Source organism: Streptopelia decaocto, assembly GCF_964273445.1.
Source record: "Streptopelia decaocto genome assembly, chromosome: 1".
In the NCBI taxonomy this organism is placed as follows: Eukaryota; Metazoa; Chordata; class Aves; order Columbiformes; family Columbidae; genus Streptopelia; species Streptopelia decaocto.
In genome coordinates, this window is record NC_138663.1 from 144,594,883 (window position 1) to 144,615,885 (window position 21,003).

General features: G+C 41.2%; 1 protein-coding gene across 2 annotated transcripts in view; it reads right to left on the reverse strand.

Annotated features, from left to right (window-relative positions):
• Positions 1-311: 311 nt before the first annotated feature.
• LONRF2 (LON peptidase N-terminal domain and ring finger 2) overlaps positions 312-21,003 on the reverse strand; it is a 36,509-nt gene continuing 15,817 nt past the window's right edge. Inside the window, exons 2-12 of one of the 2 annotated variants that reach the window (XM_082047777.1) lie at positions 20,297-20,415; positions 16,980-17,102; positions 15,818-15,979; positions 14,797-15,022; positions 12,698-12,794; positions 12,210-12,324; positions 11,415-11,536; positions 10,430-10,588; positions 7,296-7,362; positions 5,156-5,305; positions 312-4,180 (exon numbers count right to left, since the gene is read on the reverse strand). In XM_082047777.1, the coding sequence (XP_081903903.1) occupies positions 4,022-4,180; positions 5,156-5,305; positions 7,296-7,362; positions 10,430-10,588; positions 11,415-11,536; positions 12,210-12,324; positions 12,698-12,794; positions 14,797-15,022; positions 15,818-15,979; positions 16,980-17,102; positions 20,297-20,415 (1,499 nt within the window). In that variant the 3' untranslated portion in view covers positions 312-4,021. Of the gene's footprint in view, positions 4,181-5,155; positions 5,306-7,295; positions 7,459-10,429; positions 10,589-11,414; positions 11,537-12,209; positions 12,325-12,697; positions 12,795-14,796; positions 15,023-15,817; positions 15,980-16,979; positions 17,103-20,296; positions 20,416-21,003 lie in introns of both variants that reach the window. The other variant, XM_082047776.1, reaches the window with a different exon arrangement.

A 21,003-nucleotide genomic window follows, 5' to 3' on the forward strand; every position in this document is an offset into this window, starting at 1 on the left:
CTGGGGTCCCAGCGACTCCCACCGTGCTGTGTCCTCTGCAGCCTCCCACACTTCTCTCACACTGGGGGCAAAACCTTTGCTGTGCAACCTATGAACCCCAACATCTGACCTCTGCTCCTGGGATATGTGCTGCTTAAAAACTTGTGAGGTCAATTCTCATCCCCTGGACTCCTGTCCAGGAAATCAAACCATCATCCCCCTTCCAACAGCAGCCCATGGGCAGCTTGTTTCTGTTCAGGTTATTTACCACAGCTCCAGCTCTCAGCCCTCACAGAGCGATAAAGCTTTCCCATAAACTCACGCTCTTATAAATTCAATCTGTTTTATTCCAAATATCACATAAATTAAATACATTTTCCATGAATATTGCAAATATACATGAAATGAACATTGCAATTTTTAAAAAAAGTTTTGGCTTTGCTTATGCAACAAGAAGTGCCAAATGTGGTTAGAACATGAACTTCTCCTGTATTTACTAGATACAAAAAGGTGCAGATTAATAATTTATATTTATACATATGTACACACTCCATTTTGTAACTAACTTTAAAACAGTAAAAAATGGTTTCAAGTTTATCTACATTAAACATACTCGTTTAAATCTGGTCAGAAGCCCCAGATAAGAGTTGATACAATCATTTCACAACTGCAAAATTAAGGCGCTACCAAAATACCAGTTCCACTAGTGTAAAATGTAATAGGAATAGAGAATGTACAGCTTTCTATTTATCAATTTAAAAGTGGACTGGAGAATGAGGAAAAAGGAGCAGTAAGAAACATGACAAGATCTACAGATTAGAAGTACAAAGAGATCTCGATGACTATCAAATGAACATATTAAAATACAGTAGATAAAAGGCCTCAGTGGCAAACAATTAGTATGCTTCTGAAAGACAAAAAAAGGTTAAAATATATATATCATTTTGTAGCTTGAAGCTTTACAGGTGAACAACAGGTGTAGAGGTAGAGGGATTTTTTTTTTATTTTTATTTTTTAAATTTTGGCCTCTTTACGATGTATAAAGAAGGGCCACATTCACCACAGTGAAAAGACTCATCATATATCCCAGCATCCTTGCTTGGACGGCAAGCAAGAGAAGTGTAATGAGCTAGAAAGGCAACGAATCCTGTCTGTCTCTTCCAGGAGCTCAGCTCCAATGCTTCCACATGTACCTTGACAACAAGTTACACCTAAGCGTAGATCAGCTGTAACACAGACATTTCCTCTAGAGAGAAATGAGATAGCTAGCTTTTCCCATGAGGTACTACTGGATGCCGTAGAGATTATATGGCAGAGATAATTTGGTAACAATGAAATTGGTACTTTCCCTTAGAAAGCAAGTACCACAGGGCAGTGGTGATTTTTTTTATTTGTTTATTAAAGCTTTGCTATTCGATCAGCATTCAACGTTTTGGAAGAAATGTCTGCTTTGGGCTGCTCATATGGTTATTTGCATCCACACACAGACAATTCCTGTGTTGTTATCATTAATCCAAAACATCAGTCACTGAAATATTCACGAACTGCTTTAAACCTTGACTAAAAAAAAATCCCTCTACAGTTCAGCTTTCTCTTAGATAACTATCACTCTATTAATTATGAACACTTTCATGTAAAATGTGTCTTTACACATTACAGAACAGCAGTAAACAACCTCTCTTGCTCCATAGGGTTTCCTCTCAGAAGTACCTCAAAAGTAGGTATCTTGAAAAATCACTTTTGCAAAGAATAATATTCACATTGGTTACTGAGGCAAAGCCAAGAAGACACTAACTAGCACCTTGATTTTTTTAATTTTTTTTTTTTTTTTAAACACACTCCTCTACGTAAAATTAAGCACACAGAAGATCAGGGACCAGCAATATACAAGTAGCGTCAACGTCCCCTTGCAGCTAAACTAGTAATACTCAGAACTACACCAGACACATGAAGGAGCGAGATGAGTCTAGAAGAAATACACAGCACGGAAAGGGGCGGGAAGAACAGGAAGCTGAACAGATAGGATTGCGAGACCAAACACAGTCCATCTTCTGGTCTGAGAATTAGTTTGCGAACCACCCTTGGGTGGCTTCGCTGACAGCGGGCTGAACACCTACTGACTTCTGACATTTCCTCCCCCGTGTATAGCACAATTCCTTTTTATCCTTCAGTGACCTCATCTTCAAATCCTGGAGGAAATGCATTCAACTTGAATTTTGAGTATTTTGGTGATGGTAGCAGAACTTGCAGAAGGCTACTATAGAGGTTATGACATCATTGGTTGTAAGTTATGCACTTCACAATTCAGAGAATATACTTACAAACTATTTAAATAGAAAAGGCGTGTTCAAGGTAGAGGCAGTTACAGTACATTCAGGGTATGTTACAGAAACCATTTGTGGTAGCCATTTGCTGAAAGGAAAAACCTCTGTATTTTTGTTTCCCAGACCACACAGTTTATGACTACAATACCCAAAGAGAGCAGGTAATATATCTTAATCACTGCATTTTAATGCAGTCTTCTTCCAGAACTCATGTGCAAATTGGAAAAAAAAGTTTAAATACATCTTCATTGACAAATAAGGACGAAAGAACTGAAAAAAGAAACCAGGCACTTTGACCATTTAGGTAAACAGCCATTTCTTCTTACCAGACTTCTGCACAGGAACAAGTCTTTACATTGGTCTTGCTATGCTTGCAGCATGTGGAGATTCAAGTCAACTTTTTTTTTCCTGTTGGTAGTATCAGTTCTACTTAAAGGAAACTATGCCAATTGAATTGGTAACACTGTTAGTTATTTCATTGGCAGATGAGCAAATATTGATCATTTGACTGACAAGCAATCAATTCAATAGCTATCAAAGTTAGATATTAACAAAAACATTACATAAAAAAATAATCAAAAAGACAAATGAAGGTTAACACCTGAATTAAGCTTGCATTGAGACTTGCCTTTGAAGATTCAGTTTGTGCCTCCTTTCATGGTGTTATTGTGGACTCCATTCCATCCCATACAGCAACTGGTACTAAACTACAATACTTTTGGTTTGAAAAACGTTCAGTAGAGATCCCTCCAACATAATGGCAGGTTGGCGAGACGCTGCAGGCAAGAGGGAGATGGAAACCTCCTCACGTTTCATCCTCGCCGGTTCCAAGTGCAGAACAGGCATTCGGAGCAAACCGCAGCACACCGCCCTCGGACGCAGGGTAAAATCGGTATTTCACAGCAGAGTTTATCATACTTTAGGGAGCTGGTTTGATTTGACTTTAGTGATAAGATCAGCTAGGATTACTTTTTCTTTCCAAATAAACCAAAGTACACCTTTCCAAACATTTCGTACTTATTCAATCTGCTACAACACATAAATCACAACACGAGGGATTACCTAAGGCTACTAAATAGTGTACTTATTCAGTAGCTATTATTCTTTCAGACAAACATCCTCAGATGCCTTGACCACAAATGGCTTATTTTTTCTTTTCCTCACAGACTGCTATTTCCTGAAAAGAGAGAGATATGGGTGTATGACAGACTGCCTACCCATTCATTAACAGAGCGTACTGTTGGTTTTAGTCTTCATGCATACTTCTGCCAGGCAGCGTGACACCTCTTCTCTTCACTACCTTCAAGAAAGTCTAGGAAACACCTTTTCAATCCACTGTCCAGTTTCCTTTTCCTACTAAGTGGAAATCCAAATCACATGCAGGCCAATGGCGCTACTCTAGTACTTAACTCTCTTGCAGGCTAAAACATCAACTCTATCGTAGTACTTCGAAGCAACTATCCACATCCATCAGCTATGCTCCAACTGTAGCACAGCTTTGTAGAGGCTCAGATTTCATCAGGAAAACAGGAGAGAGTGCAAGGTTTGGTGAACACCCAGGATAACAAACTGATGCAATCGACGGATGCTGGACACAGTCAGAAAGGGCTGTTCCTTTTTGAAGAAATCTTTAAAAAACAAAAAACAACCCCTCCATCCTCCCCCAGAACAACCTGTTGTGAGATGCTTTTGGTGCCCACTCACAACTGAAGTCCATGTTATCTGGGTCTTTTGCGAGTCACAAATATCAATACGCGTCTGATGGCGATAAGACGATCTTTAAGGGAGGTCATAGCCAATATCGCCAGCTGAGCTTTGTTTTCCAGAGGCAACACCGCCAAGAGCCACCAGTACCAGGCAGGACCACTGGGGTTGCTCTGAAAAAGGATGGAAAAGACATACAATCATGTATTCACCAGCACTGCCCCATGAAGAACACCGCCTTCCTTCCCAACTTCCATTTGCTAAGAAAAATCACCATAAAACCAACAGTTCACACAGCAACTAACACTATTTCAGGTGCTTTCCTTGTCTACATGCACCATTAAGACTGATGTCTTCAGGTATCAGCTTACACGGATATATTGTTTTCCATTGTTTTCCATACTTCATGCTAATAGATCAAAATTGGGTGTCAGGGAGTAGACTGCCTTAGCTTATTGAATTATTTGGTACACTGCTTCTCATAGAACTTGTTTAGAAATTGCTCATGTAGAATTTGCTCAGCATAAATTTGCTTAGCATAACTTATGCAAGCTGTGAACTTTTGAACTTTCTGCTTTGTTAAGCAAAAAAGGTCTCACAAAGGTTCAAGCTAGAAGATAAAGGGAACTGTGTCTCTGGAGATAAGTAAATGAACAGAATGGTCTCTAAAAGATGACCAGAAAGAAAAGAATGTTTTGGTTATTGCCAGAACCCCAGCTGCAGATGCAAAATAGCAACTGAAGGTCAGGACTTTGACTGACAGCTCACCTGATGAAAAGATTAAATGAAAAACATGGAGACCCAAGACTCTAATTTTGCAATTGGCCCTGAGTGACATGAGGGGGGTGGCAGGCTTGGATTGTGGGTTTATAATTGCCTGAGGTTATCTTTATCTGAGATCCCTCTTCAGGAGGCACCCAGCTTGAGCTGCTCTATGCTGTACCTTGTGAAACAATTATTTAAGAAGAATTCCTGGAACCTATGCCTAAGTTTCTGCTGCAGGAAACCTAGGGAAGAAAAACTTCCTTAACAATAGGTCAATAGAAGAGCTTAGAACGCACAAATACATAGCAAAAACCTGTCAGAAAAGAGTCTTGTGTAAAAATAGCATACAGAAAAAGGATTAATAAGTAGGAAAGTTTTATTACCTGTGGCTCTGGCTCTTTTCCTGGCATGGACCCAAAATGATTCAGAATCTGTACTTTCATATTGTCTTTAAGAGAAGTAAACCAGGCAACAGCTTGATCATAAACTGAGTCATGAAGGCGGACGAGTTCTTCATATTCCGGTCCTTCAACCTTATTGTTAAAAGAAGGGAGAAGGAACAAAACAGGTTTGATACCGTGGAGCCCATATGCTTCCTCAGAAGCAAGCGAAGCAAAATAATGCAGTGACTACCACTGTTCAAATGTCCTTATCTAAGCAAACTGTACCCAACTCTCAGATTGCAAACTTGTGATGCTGGAGTCTTTTTACCCTCCCCTAGGTGTTGCTTAAGTGATATTTCTTGGAGCAGCTACTGCCTTGTTAAATATCCATCCCTAAATGCTGGCACAACAGAAGAATCTGCTCTCTAATCCCAGGACATTAATCATCTCAAACCTGCAACCTCGAGCCCCTGTCGCAGAAGAATCTCTGAACATTGGTATATCGTCTGACAAAAAAAACACCACAGCCACCAAGCACAGAGACAGGGGGTCTGTGGCATTTAGAGCTCAGCAGAATTTTGTTCAACTGTTAAGGCCATGGTAGGACAGCCAAGGAGGAAGAGGAGGAGGGCAGACACCTGAGCAGGGAGGAAGCAGGGAAAGCAGATGCTTTCCCAGTACCAGGAATGGCCATGAAAAAAAGACCCTCACTGAGGCAAAGCATGCTCTAGTTGCACAGGGCAGACTATCAGCCATTAGGGAAAAGAAAAAGCAGAAGCAAAACTCACTACAAATTCGTGACTTGGGTTTTTGTTTGGTGGGTTGTGTGTGTTTGTTTGTTTTCTTAATTTTTTATTTCATTGTTTGGTTGGGGGTTTTGGTTTTGTTGGTTTTTGTTTGTTTGTTTGGGGTTGGGTTTTTCTCCCTGTAATCTATACACACCAATAGTCTGATTCATCTGTGCTATTCAGATGCACATTTGAGGTAGCTGCTCTGGATGCCGTTCAGAGCTGAGAAGAAACAGCTCTAGAGAGCAATTAATCTCATCTTAAGGTATGTATCTAAGAGCAGATAAAATAGACAGCTTTAGATTAAGATTTCTCACCATCAGATATAACATGAACAAAGTAATTCTCATCCTAATTATGAAGGGGTGAGTCTCTGGCACCATGTACAAACAATGCCTGGATGCCTGCAACCCACTGCCTCTCACTGGGGATTTAAACGTGGCAGAGCCCTCACTCTGAGCAGACTGTCCATTCTGACCCTTTGCAGGGGGCAGAATCTCCACACAATTTGCCTTTCCTGCCCTGGCAAACAACTGCATCATCCTGCACAGGTCAGAAAAGACTTTACAGACTTGTGCTTCAACTATGAGAGCACTCTGAAGAGCTATATGATCAGACTGGACTTCATCAATTAGCATGAGATTACTGCTAAACTCAGTGTTAAGAGAGAGCAGGGTTTTATAGACATGCTCTAAAGATGATCCAGGAAGCCATCATTAAGCATGACCAAAAATCCACCCTTTGGCCAATACCCATCACAAGCACCTCACTTTTTTAAGAGGACTTGTTTTTAAAAACTACTCCTCTCTCTGCATTTCTCAGCTCTCAGCCAGCTCTGATGGATGCTTGTGCAGGCATGGTTGACTACATCTCACTAAGATCTCATTTTAAGAGCAGACTCCCATATTTGTTGGAGGACCTGTTCCGTAAACCAGAGCCTAGAGCTCATATGAAGTCTGGCAATTGCCTGTTCAGTGTCAGAAGGAGAATAGTCAGTTCTCTAACAACAGGGGCATGTGTTCCTAGAAGGGTTTCAAGTCCATACCAGTTTTAAAACATTACCCTGACCTCACCTACACATCACAACAAACCTCCAGCACCTGAGTCTCAGAAGCTACTTTGAGATCCATGAAGGGAGTGCAACACTTCAAGCAGAGATAATTAGAAGGGCAGAAAGGAAGAGAGGGAAGGAAGAGACAAGGTTTGTTCCATGGTTTTCAAAATAGAGCTTTAGTATTTATAATGATACTGGTTTAAAAATAAGGCACATCTAGCTTGAAATGCAACAAGGAAAGGCTATTTAAGTGAATCCAGCAATACATGGGTATGAATAACTTTGCACCATAGATCACCTTTTTATCTTCAAGATACTCGATGTTTGCTGTGTTATATCCATCTCGCTGGCCATGGCTTAAGACCCTAAAACGACGGACACCAACTGTATCAACAACTGAGCGCCCATCAGGAAAAAACTTTACGTCCCTGATCTCTAATATACAGCCATGATCTGCAAATCTGAAATGACAGAAGGGCATAAAAGTGGAAGTCATCAACAAGTGTTTATACACATCAGGACAAATACTGGGCCTAATTCACCACTTTTTATTTGAAAGAAGATCCTGCTTTGGTGACAATACATTTCTGCGTATTCACATAAGCCACACAACCCCCACCCTTTCTGCCTTCCCTCAGAGGTCCAGGGCAGCAGCATTTTTCAGATTGTAAATATTAAGGGGGGCAGGGGAAGGAGGGTTGGGAAGAGACAAGAGACTAAACTGGAGCACATTTCATGCTGGGAATTGCCAGCTGTTGGAGACAAATTCACCTGGTTTGCAAAGAACACAAGATAAGTAAAGATACCATAAAGAAATCTAGAAACTGAGGAACAAATACAGGGCCAGGAAGACTATCCCCATGCTCCAAGGTGTAAACAGAGGATTACAGGCTTTAGAAGGAAAAGGCTTCTATATAGCAAGATTCTTCTTGCACTTGTACCCTTTAAGTTTAAAAAAAAAAAAATCCCACAAAATCCAAAAAAGCAAAAAACTTTTATAAAAGCACATCTGTATCTGTTACGTTTAAAGTACATATGGGGTTTAATCACATCCTGCAAACAAGCATGCAATAAAATTTTACTCAATGTTATGAGGCTCACCTGCTCAACATTTGTGCAGCAGTGAGTCAAAATGACTCTTCACCAGGATGTGTTCACCTGCCAGCATTTGCAGCTCTGTACCTCAGCCTACCACTAACCAGGACAATGCACTGTATAGCTAGTCTCAAGACATCAAATCCCTGCAGGGTCTGATAAATGTTTCATCAAGGAAATCCTTGTTTAACCAGGGCTTGGCCATTTCCTTACATCAGAGTGATGAAGAAACAGGGACGCTGTGGGGAAATGAGTTCTGTTTCTATTCTACTAGAAATCATGGTTTTGGGACGTGGCGGGGGAAAGCACCAACCACTGTGAACAACCATTCTCTCACATTCATCATACAAAATGACCTGAGGAAGAACAAGAAGAGAATAGCTGCACACAGCTAAACCCTGGTGCTCTACAATGGGATTAGAAGCAAGTTTGTTATAGCAATATTAGACTAAACACTATTTAAACTGCTACCTAACAATTATTAAGGATTTTAGGGACATTCATACCAAGTTTAGAGATTAATGTATAAGTGATGGGGGTTTTTTTGTCATTCTTTGAAAAGTCTCTTGGATAGGAAGTGACTTTAATCAAACAAGGACAAGAAAGCACCCAGAGATGGGTATAAAATGTACTGACACATTAGAAGTTTATAACCAATTCTATTGCCAGTTTTCATTTACAGTGGAGAAATAAAACAGAGCAAGGTAATAAACTGAACATGTCTTGTCACTGTGTTTTTCAAATGAGGTATGAATCTCAGCCTGCCACATTCATGTCTTAGTAGAGGAGGCAAAACAAGTTTCCCCACTTTTTCTATTCCCACTTGATTTTGCAATTTTGAATAAACAGAAGACGTTCTTTACTCATGGAAGAAGCTACAACAGCCTGCCAGGTGTCTACAGATGCGGGCCTCTTGCACATCAGTCTTTAAGTTATAATACCATGCTTTAAAAGTTTAATTATTTCAGTAACTCAAAACAGACAAGACATAAAATCTAACTGTACTGGCTGCATTTTAAAATATCGTTTATGACACTACTTCATAAATCAATTCTTATGGTTTTGGAATTGTAGGCCCTTGGCCCTCTGTATTAGACCTGAGTACAAATATGTTTGGCTCCTCCATAAGCTTTGACAGATGCAAGGGGAGTTATCACTCATGTCCTAGGGCCATTTTTCCCCTCACTCTTACAAGTACGTGCTTCCAGAAAAATTGGTAAGAGGCCTGGAAGGGACTGTGGACCCATCAGCTGCTGTTGGGAGCCTGAACTCCACCAAGTGCAGCACTAACAGCAGGTCAAATTGATGCTGTAGTATCTCTTTTATTCTTACTGCCACCTTACCATCCAGTCTGGGAGGAAAAAATAAAATAAAATAAAACAAACACTGAACTGGACAAGGAAAGGCTGCAAAGTCCCTTTATGAGTGCCCTCCTCTCAGCTCCAGTGATGATCACCTACAAAAATGCTGCTCCTGAGGATACCTGTCTAATGCATCCTTAAAAATTCCTACACTGGTCACCCATGCTACAGTCTGCATCACTCCAATGCATCTTCTGAAGTCAGTAACTATCTATTACACCTTGTAAAGCAGACCTTTCTTAAGATCACCTCATTTTTTCCCCACAAGCATCTTCTTATCCCCTTCACCTAAGAAACTGTTATCTATACAGGAGTTCAAACCCTGAAGGTTTTCATCTAATGATTAGTATTCAGTCACCACACAGGCAGGCAGAAACACACCAGTGTCAGAATTCACAAAAATGAATTAAAGGTAACATCAAGTACAAAGACAATGTAACACACTCACTGCAGGTAGTTTAGACATTGCAACACAGCAGTAAAGACGAACTTAAAAATTAAACGTTCAGCAGCAGAACAGGCTTCTCAGACAAGGGTATACTGTGTCTCTTTCAAATGATCTCGCCTATGCAGGAAAACTACGCAAGGTTTGGATTTTTTTAAATATTATTTTTGTCTTTTATAACTGAGCAGACAGAGGAGCAGCCTCATACAGACAGTCAGCTTTCACAAGAACAAACAGGCCAGAAAGCTTTTCAACCACACAGACAATTAAATGCTATTTTTGGAGCCTGGAGTAGCAGGATGAGTTGTATTCTCACTATCCATCCAACAGGGGAGCAACAAACATTACATCTTTGTGTCAAAAGGAATGTTTAATATACGGAACAAAAAAGCCAGACACTTCTTTACTGGTTTGTACAGGACTTGGAAGGAACCACAGTGGTTTGCGGAGACAAGTATACTGCGCTGTACTACTCCACTAGCATCACAACAGCTTCTGCAACAACAAAACATGCTCAGCTCATCTCCTTACCCTTTTAATTCATCAGCTAAGCACATGCCAAACTGCTTGGTACCAGTTTCCATGCATCTTCTTATCATTAGACGATAACGAGGCTCAAAGACATGGAGTGGGCAAGGGATGGTAGGGAAGGCCATGGTACATACGAAGATGGGAACATCTTTATTCAAACTGCAAAATAATTGTTAAAAAAAAAAAAATCAGCTTTTTTTCTGGGTACTGCTTTTTTCAGCATAAGCCCTTAATATGACACCAAGTCCAGTGGTTTCTTTAGACTCATTATTTGCAAACACACATCTGGTCAAAGTTTCTCATTTTTATAAGATAAACATATTTCAGGACTCTTTCTGTTAGTAAATTAAAGAAACAATCCCTCTAATCTACTTTCATAGAGGAAAAGTCAGGAAAAATAGCCAATTTTTCAAATGTGTGTATATCAATAGTTAAATACAAGTAGTAAGATTTTGGCAATAACTTTTTATAGTAATATAGTGCCTAAGAACCAACCATGTTCAAAGCAAGGTGGTAGAGAATTCCAAAGCACAGTAAAGCTCTTAAATTTTGAAGGTGGTCACTAAACCTCATAGTATTTTTTAAGGCTTAACTGCATGTTTTATTCTTCTTTTTAGCCGAGTTGTAATGCAAGATCCAAAAGTCACTGACAACAGTGAGCCCTTGAACTTTTCCTGACCTGAAGTATAACCCATTTATAATTAGGCTTCAGCTCCAAGAAAACCCCCATTATAACTTTTAAAGCTATTATATTGTTTCACAGGAAAAAGCAATTAACTTTATTTTAAGAATATTGTTGTGCCTCTCCACCATCTGAGCATATTGTTTGTTTATCTGCAACATGTCAAAAATACAAAACATCTGGCACATTCATTTAGAAATTCATTCCTTTTGTGCATTTTCATAAGCAAATAAAGCTTCCTCAAGTAATTTAGATTAAAAATACATTTTTGTAACAGCTGTCAGTAGTAAAATGAGAGCCTACTTTGATAATTCCTTCATTTCTTCCTCATAAACTTTCTTCCTTTCAGATAATTCCTCTGGCAAGTAACGGACTATCAGTTCTTCAGTAAGGACGGTCTTCTTGTAAGTTCTGCTTGCCAGAAACTGCAAGGAAGAGTCAACTCCTAAGTCCGATGATGAGAAGTCATTAAGCATCTCTTCCTCCCAATCCATTCCCTTTCCTAAGGCTAAACAGCACATTAGCTCAGGACCGTACTGACCCCTCCTCCGTTCCAGTCTTCAGGTATCAAAACTTGCACTTTAGGATACAAGGTTCGCTCCAGTGCCCTTTCAACCATGTCCCTTTTTTTGGCAGAAGTTGTACTACCACCAAGAAAAGGCAGTCTCCTCCTAGCTTTTGCAGAAGATTCATCCATTATTTTCACCTAGAGTTGCGAGTGCTCCCCAAAAAGTACTCCAAGACATGTTATGTCTGCTGGAGCAGAAGTTTTGACCAAGGAGCAACCACTCCTCATTCACTGCAGGTAGAGACAGACTGAAAAGATGGTACGAACAGGAGTATGGATGGGAGTCCCCAGGCAGGAGCCTGACTGTGATACTGGAAGCCTCTGTTCCTTTAAGCACCAACAAACCCCACTTGTCTTCCAAGGAATGACACAAATATATCCTGGAGAAAATGAGGTCTGTGCACAGCCTGATGCTGTGAGTACTACTATGTTGTTCTGGTCTGTGAGTAGAGCACAGAAACCCCCCACATACGTGCTTTCAGAAGAGCACAACTTTGTATTTTTGTTAATTAGGGCAAGGACATACTTACTTCTGACAGCTTTTCTTTGCAGAGTGGGCAATGTGGATTATGGTCAAGGCAACGCTCAAGGCATTTGAGGCAAAAGGTGTGTCCACAGGGAGTGGTAACAGGTTCGTAGAACAACCTGAACATGAGAACACAGAGCAGAAAAGCTAAGCTGCCAACATAAACAATGCAGATTCCCAAACTATGGAAAGGAGTAACTAGATCTAGCCACATCTTCCCTTCCTGCTTCTGGGTAAATAAATCACAGGTGAGAGTTTTATCTAAGCATATAAAAAAGGTTTCCATATCTAGAAGTGATAAACAATGGACAGAACCATATATAACGGAGAAAACAACATCTGTAAAGATTCACGAAATGCAAGGTTCATGAAAAAGGAAGAGAGTAAAGATTTAGACATTCTTTGGCAGGTTTGCCTTCTGACATCATGAAAACTCTTTTTCAGAAGCTAGAAAGGCTTTACAATCTTAATCCCAGGTCAGTGCAGTCATACCTCATGCAGAGGGAACACTCAAAGTCCGATGCATCCACCAGAGTTGTTGGTACCTCTCCTGAAGTGAGGATGGCATTTTCAGGTAAAACCTCTGCATCTAAGTATAGTTAAGAAGATGATTACAGTAAATATTTAAGCATTACTGCAGTTTAAGATGCTGTTCAAGTTGTTTTTCCATAAAGAATCTAATTTCTCTCTTTTCTTTTTTGAAGTTTTGTTCCAAATAAACATACTTTCCTTTTAAGTTTTACAGTTTCTGGCAGGACATCTTTTGGAGAGCAGAGGATGACATCTATGGCCAGAGAAAGCACTTTAGAGCTGAATACCCATTATTTGCTTTTCCAAAAATGGTTGGGTTTTTTTAAAGTCTAGTTTTTACAATACTCTGTTATTGCTTTCCCACCACCATCACCACTCCCACATCAGCCAGGCCAGATGTCTAAAGTACATTAAGTCCAGAATTGAATTTGTTTACAGTCAAACTATTTCATCAGTGTTTATTATAGATTTCTCAGCGGGGGTAATTTTTCTTACAAGTATTAAAAAAAGCTTATACTCTTCTGGAATACACTGCTGTGGAAATCCCACGTTTCAGATAGCTTGAAGTTTAAGGAGTATGGGAGTTGCATTAGCTAATACTGATTTCACTAGCTCGGCACCCTGCAAACACAGAGACAAAAAACCTCACTTAAAATTCTGCCCACCCTCATTTTCGGGGCTGGTACGTATCCCTGTAGTGAACACACTTAGAGGGTACAGGTTCCAACAGCAGCAAACTTCACAGAGCAGCATTTAAGCTCAAGAGCTATCAGCTCAAGCTTCTTGTGACATTTCTACAAGCTGATTCGGCAACTTTTTTTACAATCTGCATCTTTGTTACTCAGTGAGAGTTGCAAAAGAGCTGCAAATGCTGCCTCCATGTCCTTTTCATTAACCAAATTCTTGACTGTTAAAAAACAAATGCTCAGCTTTTTATGTCAAGTTAAAACACGAGGATGTTTTGTTAAAGGATAACTTAAGCTCAGCATCTGGTTTATCTCAAGCACAGATGGGACAGGGGAGAGGGCATGGGTGTTGTGGGGCCTACATAGAAAAACAGCGTTATCTTCAACCTACATCTCACACATTAGCATTTACTAATAGCCAGAACCTAACTGTGATAATTCTGCAAACAGTAACACGGCACCAGGATCTAGCACAGACCAGAAATTAATGGTTCAGGGTAAAATGCAATCTCTGGCCTCCGCTGTGAAGATACAGGCGGGTCAGATTTCACAATCTATTTACTGAGTCTGCAGTTCACAGACCAGTACAGGGTTTTTTCCCTTCACAGCAACGTGACCAGGAACGGGCCATACACTGAACATTTGCAGAGGCGCAGACAGACAGCAGCACTTTTAATATTTCAAGGCAAAAGTCGGATCTGTCAAGGTGGCATGGGTTGTTTTTTTGTCTTAAGTGAAAAAATGGACACTAATACAGCAGCATTTTCAAACTCCCTTTTAACTGATTATTTCACTACTCAGTGCAATATATTGCCTTCAACATTCTTAACCCAGGATACTAAAACCACTTTGGAGGTCTTTGTTAGAAGCTTGAGAAGCATACCAATTGTAAGCACAGCTATCAAGTAACAGAGGACTGGGGGGCTTATTACCCTTCAAAAGGTTTCTTTGTTTGTTTGGAAAATTTCATGTAAAGTTGCATGTGACTGCTTCTGATGCCAGTTAAAGATTAGTTTCCAGGCTTACCACCATATTTCCTTCGTATAGAAAGACAATTAAGTTCAGCTATACAGCTGAAACCTAGAAAATGGAAATGGCACCAGCAACACAAAGACTAAACTGCTAGTGGATTACACTTTAGAAATAGCCCATTTGAGAAAATAAAATACAGAATTCACCAAACAAATCAAAACTGCTCTGGCATAAGGTAAATAGGCTGTTACAGCAGAAACAGACACACCAGAAAACAAAATATTATTACAGTCCTTGTACGGAATATATCACTGAAACCTATAAAAAGGGAGGAGGAAAAAAGTGGTTTATCATTATTAAGTATGTGCAAGAGAAAACTCCTTTTTAAGCCACAATACAAACCTTTTTTAGGAATCTTACTGGGGACATCCAAGCTTTGTAAATCCCTCATATCACTGGACAGCTTTCTTTTTAAGCCAGTCCCAGGTAAACTGGAAAGAATAGCTCCCAAAGACTTCTTGTTATCTTCAAAATACAGATCCAGAACGTGATGGGAAACAGGAGAATCAGTGCTTCTAAATACATCAGATTCTTGGGACGGGGTTTTTGTTAACCTGAAAACAGTATCCTAAAAAATTCAAGAACAGTTATATGCAGCATGAGACAATTTTGCTTTGTTTCTTTCCTATAAGTTGTACACATCAACAATAGATCAATGAGTTTAATAAGGGAAAAAGGTCCACATCAAACAAGGCCACTCTTCAGTTGCATGAAATAGGGCTACTTCCCTCCTTACTGCTCCTGTCTCTAGAAATTATGTTCCTGTCACACTAAAATCCTGAGTGGAAAAAAATGCCCACAAATATAATTGATCCCCACATTAAGGCACCACATTGTTTTCTGAAGAAAGAGTTTCAATCTCTGCGGCCTTTCGGTACTTAGAAGGGGCCTATAAGGAAGATAGGGACAGACTTTTTAGCAGGGCCTGTTGTGACAGGACAAGGGGTAATGGTTTTAAACTAAAGGAGGGGAGATTCAGGCCAGATATGAGGAAGAAATATTTTACAATGAGGGTGGTGAAACACTGGCCCAGGTTGCCCAGAGAGGTGGGAGATGCCCCATTCCTGGAGACATTCCAGGCCAGGCCAGATGGGGCTCTGAGCAACCTGATCTAGTTGCAGATGTCCCTGCTCATTGCAGGGGCTTGGACCAGATGACCTTTGAAGGTCCCTTCCAACTCAAACTATTCTGTAATTTTTCTGAGGGAATACATATCAACAAGAGATCCAACAGCAACAGAGAAAACAGGCTTACCATGAAAGTAAGTGTGCACATGACTGCAGACAAAGACAATGTCACACAGATCAGACAGATCCTCCTGTTACTTTTTGGTATTATTTATGTTGAAAGCTTTTGACTTTACCTTAGAGGGCCCAGCAACAGAGCTATCTTCCACAGCTGACTGTGTGTTTATGCTACTCAGAAATGCAGGTTTCAATCTTGTATGGGACGTTCGACTAGAGAAAGGTGCAGTTAGACTATCATGCACATTTTCAAAGGCTGGGAAAAACATCTCACACATTATCTAGTCAATTAGAAAGAGAAAAAAAAAAGAGAAATAGTAATTACAACAGAGATAATTATCTTTGTACGAACACAGATACACCAACTTCATAGCTTCTGGATGCCAAGAAGCTTGCAACGATCAGTACACCCTGCATTCCCCAGTGCCCACAGAAACCTGGCTGGCAGTCCTATCACAACCACAGACACATCCCAGAGTGCTCTTCTGATGTCCACCTCCCTTCCCAAAAGTCTCTGCTCCCCAGGACCACCAGGGCTGGCAATCTGTTGCATCCCTCTCCTGTCTCCACTCTGACCCTCAGACCCCTACCTCCAGAAGTCTTCAGACCATGCTCTCCAACCAAAATCAGTTAATGGAGATGTGTTTTTAGCTCTCCTCCTGCTCTGCATCCATCTGCTCTGCCCTCAAGCGTAATCCACCCACAGCCAAAAGCTGTGTAGAACCTGTTCCCCCTTTCATCAGTCTCCACCAAGCACATTGCCAAATGCCCATTTATTTTCTGTAAAAGCTGTCTGTATGGACTGTCATGGAGAACCTGACAATGGCTGGTTAGCAGTGTGTCTCCTTATGGGAAGTTATACAAACCACTACAAAGACAGGACTTTTCCAGGACAGAACAGTATACATCTCCCTGTCCCAACCCTCCACCACTTCCCACGTAAAAGTTTTCCAATGGGTGCTGAAATTAGGGGCCTCAAGCCTACAAAATCCAGGTGTATTCAAATCCAGCTGACATAGTGCAAGTATAATCTACAAACAGCAGTGACCAGACCTATAGATTTGCAGTGGAATCCAAAAATATATAATTACTCTGGCTGAGGCATCAACAAAACCCCAGAGGTGCCTTACAGCACAATACTAATAAGGTTTATTGGAGAATCTGCTGAATCAAATTATCCTTTGGTTTTTTACTGTCACCTGAAATAACAAGAATTTTACTTAGCTGGAGAGGCAAGAGCAGCATGATGGCCAAGAAGCAGCCAGGAAACACATTTTATACCTTTTGGGCTTCTTTCTTCATTGAGCTCCATTCAGGATTTAAGGCAACACAATAGAGAAACTCCTTCAATGCTTCCTCAGTCCTTTCCAATCCAGAAAGAGCTTTTGCTTTCACATAGTGGCCCTGTTCACACAAAGGAAACATACAAACCTAGGATCATTTTGAAGCAGCAGCAAGACACCAGCATACAAACTTCTGCAGGTGAAGAATAACACGCTTTTTGGATATCAAACTTTTTTATCCACAAGACTACAGGAAAGTCAGTCCCTTTCACTGAAAGATAATCCCCCAGAAACCCACTGCTACATCAGCCCTGGCCAAAGCCACCACTCCTTTCCTCAGGGGGCACTTAATGCAGAATGAGAAGGGGTATTTGTCTCCCCAGGGACTGAGACTACTACATATTCCACAGGGCTCAATACACCAGAGAACAGTTTCACACACCAGAAATGAAGCTGCATGGGAAAGGCAGTGGCACGGGGCAGGCTGGAGGTGGCAGCTGAGGGAACAAAATTTAGTTTCAGGGCATACTCACTTCTGCTGAGTGTCTTACAAGGCCAGAGATGACTTTTCACCTCATTTGGCTAGATAAGACCAACAACATTATGAATTTAGAGCAACTTGCCAATACTTAACCTGAAACCTTTTAGCCTATCCTATATCTCCAACATTGTAGAGTAACACATCCATGGCCAACAGGTATGGCAGTCAGCTCAGGGACAAGTCCTACCTCACTTGTTACTAGTAGCAAGGGAGGAATGCCTCATCTCTTAATTCCCCCATGGATTTCATTGTGCAGTTCAAATCTGACTATGGAAATTACTTCCTAAACAATGAAAAGAAAATAAGTGTACATTCAAACATTTGTCTCTTGCTTATTAGACAGAAGTGTGTTCTGCAAGTCCACCTCTGAGCCACATGAATGCTCCTAGGCTGTGCTCAAAGTACAATTTCACTAGTACAAGAGACTAGTGTAGGTTATATAAGCAGATATACTTCTCTATTCTTCCTACTAATGCAAAAAAAAAAAAAATCCATTATCACATTATCTTCCTGAGCAAGTACTTCCCTCACACTTTTAATATAGCCCTTCAAGCTGAGATGCATTACGATCTTCACCTTTCTACTATTGGGAAGAAGGAGGCTTGTACCAAAAGAAAGTAATGGGCACTGTGTAGGACAGGTTAATTAACATATGTCATTTGGTGACCTGAACAAGAAGTCTCAGTACACACCAATTTGTCAAGGTGAAATACATTTTTCTTTTCCTGATTACAGTAAGAAGAGAGAAACTGTGAGGCCTGACCCTGACCTTCTTATCTGGACACTTGCACAGCCTCTGTAAAACCTTTTTAGAGAGGTCCTGACCAACCTGACATTGCTGTCAAGACTACTCCACTGTACTGGGGAGGCTACAAGGTTGTTTGGCCTCATCCTCTGGGGCCACAAAAGCAATTTCCTCATCCAAGCTGCAGGGGAGGGCTGAGCTGTTCCTATGGACAAAATACCTACAGATGCAAAACAGAACTTCAGCCCAGGGACCAGAGGCCCCTAAATGTCAGAGACCACTGCTGCCACCTTCCTTTTCATATTTTCAAACAGCCGTGACAGGCATCAGACTGAAAGGTGAGGTCCAGGCAGGACCTTGTGCAGCAGGCAGGATCCAGGCAGGAGGGCATCTATTCCTATCTACCACACAAAAGTACAACTGGAAACTTGCCCCTGCCCCAGAGAGTCCAAGCACCTGGATTTCATAGCAACTAAAAAGAATCAAACTTGTCTATTGCTCTAATGACTATGATAAACCCAAGAGCTTCACCCAGTTAACTAAGCAAGCCACTACATTTCATTTATCAATAAGACAAAAGGTACTGTAGGCAAACACTTGCCTCTCAGGAGTTACACCCAGAATGAGCTTAACTTTACGGTCTATTTTTAAACTTTTTTTTTTTAACTACACAGCACACGTTTGAGCTAATCTCTGCCACTGGATGAAATGCTGCAAGATACAAAAAGCAGATGCCTAGAATTCTCAGAGAACATGGATTCTGGATCAGTACAGCGTACATGGAAGCTCTCAAACACATATACAAGCACAAGTGAAATGTGTCTGTGACACTGCTGGTTACGCCGCAATGACAAATTTCATTTTCAATTAGCATTCTTCAGAGATGTGATTAATGAAATCTTTATCCGCCTACGACTGACACGCATCACATTCCCATGGAATCAAGGCAAACAGAGAAGACACTTCAAGAAAACATCTGAATGTGCGTAATTCATCTTTCTCCTTCTGCACAGAAACCCAGCCAACGCCACCCGAGATGGATTCCTTACTTGAAGAGAAATTATTCGAGACAGAAAGGCAAACTGGAGGCGGGGGAAGGTTATGAACTGCCTTCAAACAAGTGCAGTTTTAATGGGTGACAAAACAGCCTTCAGAGACAAGCACCTAACTTGCCAAAAACTAGGTGCTTCAGGTGGCACCTCTCTGCTCACCCTTCCCCAGCTGGAAACAGAGAGCTAGTTGCAGCCCCTGTGCAGAGGCAGGCAGATAAGGGGTTCATGCAACCCCTTCCTTAGTCTGCCTTCTCCAGGTAGCACCCAGGGGCTTTATCTGGCCAAAACTGTGCTGCAGTTTCACCCCTTAAGGGCGAGAGACTGACTGAAGGTGTAATCCAAGGTGAGACGAACCTTCAGACACCCAGTCTACCCTCAAGCAGCTGGCAGCAACAAGAGGCACCACATGCTTTTTCCCTTTCTCTCTCATAACACCATTTCTGGTGCTTGCTTCAGACTACCCATGACCAGTGCTCCTTTGTAGCATCTCCTTTCGTTAAAAGGATAAAACCCAACCCCCTCAATGAATCACCATGACGCAGGTAGGCATCAGAGACATGAACTCTTAGTATTAAAGGGGAGGGAAACACTGAAATACAATCTTAGCTACTCATGAGAAGACATGGTGGACAGCAGGCCAGCAAAGCTACCCACTGCCTGGGACACCCCATCCCACAAAGGGAACCACAGAGCCATCCCAGGCTTCTGGAGCCTTAGGGACCTGATTCGGCCACCAAGCTGCAGCACTAGCCCTAACACAAGCACAAACAAAACCACATCACCGGCTGCCCACCACTGTCTGGAAACATGCTAAGGACTTTCCAAGACTTGTCCTACAAAGAACTTAGCTTTCAGTAGATATTTCCAGGCGTGACATTCTTCCAAGAATGCCCTCAACAGCCCTATCCCCACCATGGAGAGAAGCCCTGAGAACAAGCAGTTTCCATTTTGGTCTTTATAACGTGCAAGCACCGTACCGCAGGCCAGTGGGGTTTGCTTCGGCAGAGGACCTCGGCGTCGTGGAGAGCTTGCTGGTAGTTTTTCATCGACGTACAGAGTTCTGCTCGCTGTGCTATGAGTGAACATTTGCAGGAGGCTGGAAAACAAAAAATGTTACAAGGATCTCCATTACAAAATGCATTAGCACGTGTTAAATACAGTAACCTAATTTCCAGCCAGAGTAACCTAAAAAGCATTGCTGCACAAAGGTTACATTTATATTCTTCTGTAACTGAAAAAAGGCAATTCCCTCCTTCTTTCCTTCCCAAAATATACTCCTCTCAGCCTGGAAGCAATCTCTGCATTTTATCTAGCAGGACAGATTTCACATTCACATACAGGATGCCACCTGCTCCTTCCCCCATCTTGCTTACGGGACACTTAAGAAAGCAAAAATTACAAAGAAAGCCCCATGTGTTTCTCCCTGCCACGTGGCTTTGCTTGAAAAAAATAAAATCACCAATGCAGGACTTCAGCTAAAACATTCCTGTAAGCCGCTCATTAAGAAAAATGCATGCAGCCTTCACATTTCACATCCATTTTCCGCCCTCAGGGCAGGCAAACCTCTCATGATCACACACACTGCCTCAGTACCAACACATTCATGAACCGTTCAGTTTGCATGGACTATGAACACCTCAAGCATCATTACTCTGTCCATTCCTAAGGTCTCTAGAACACATTT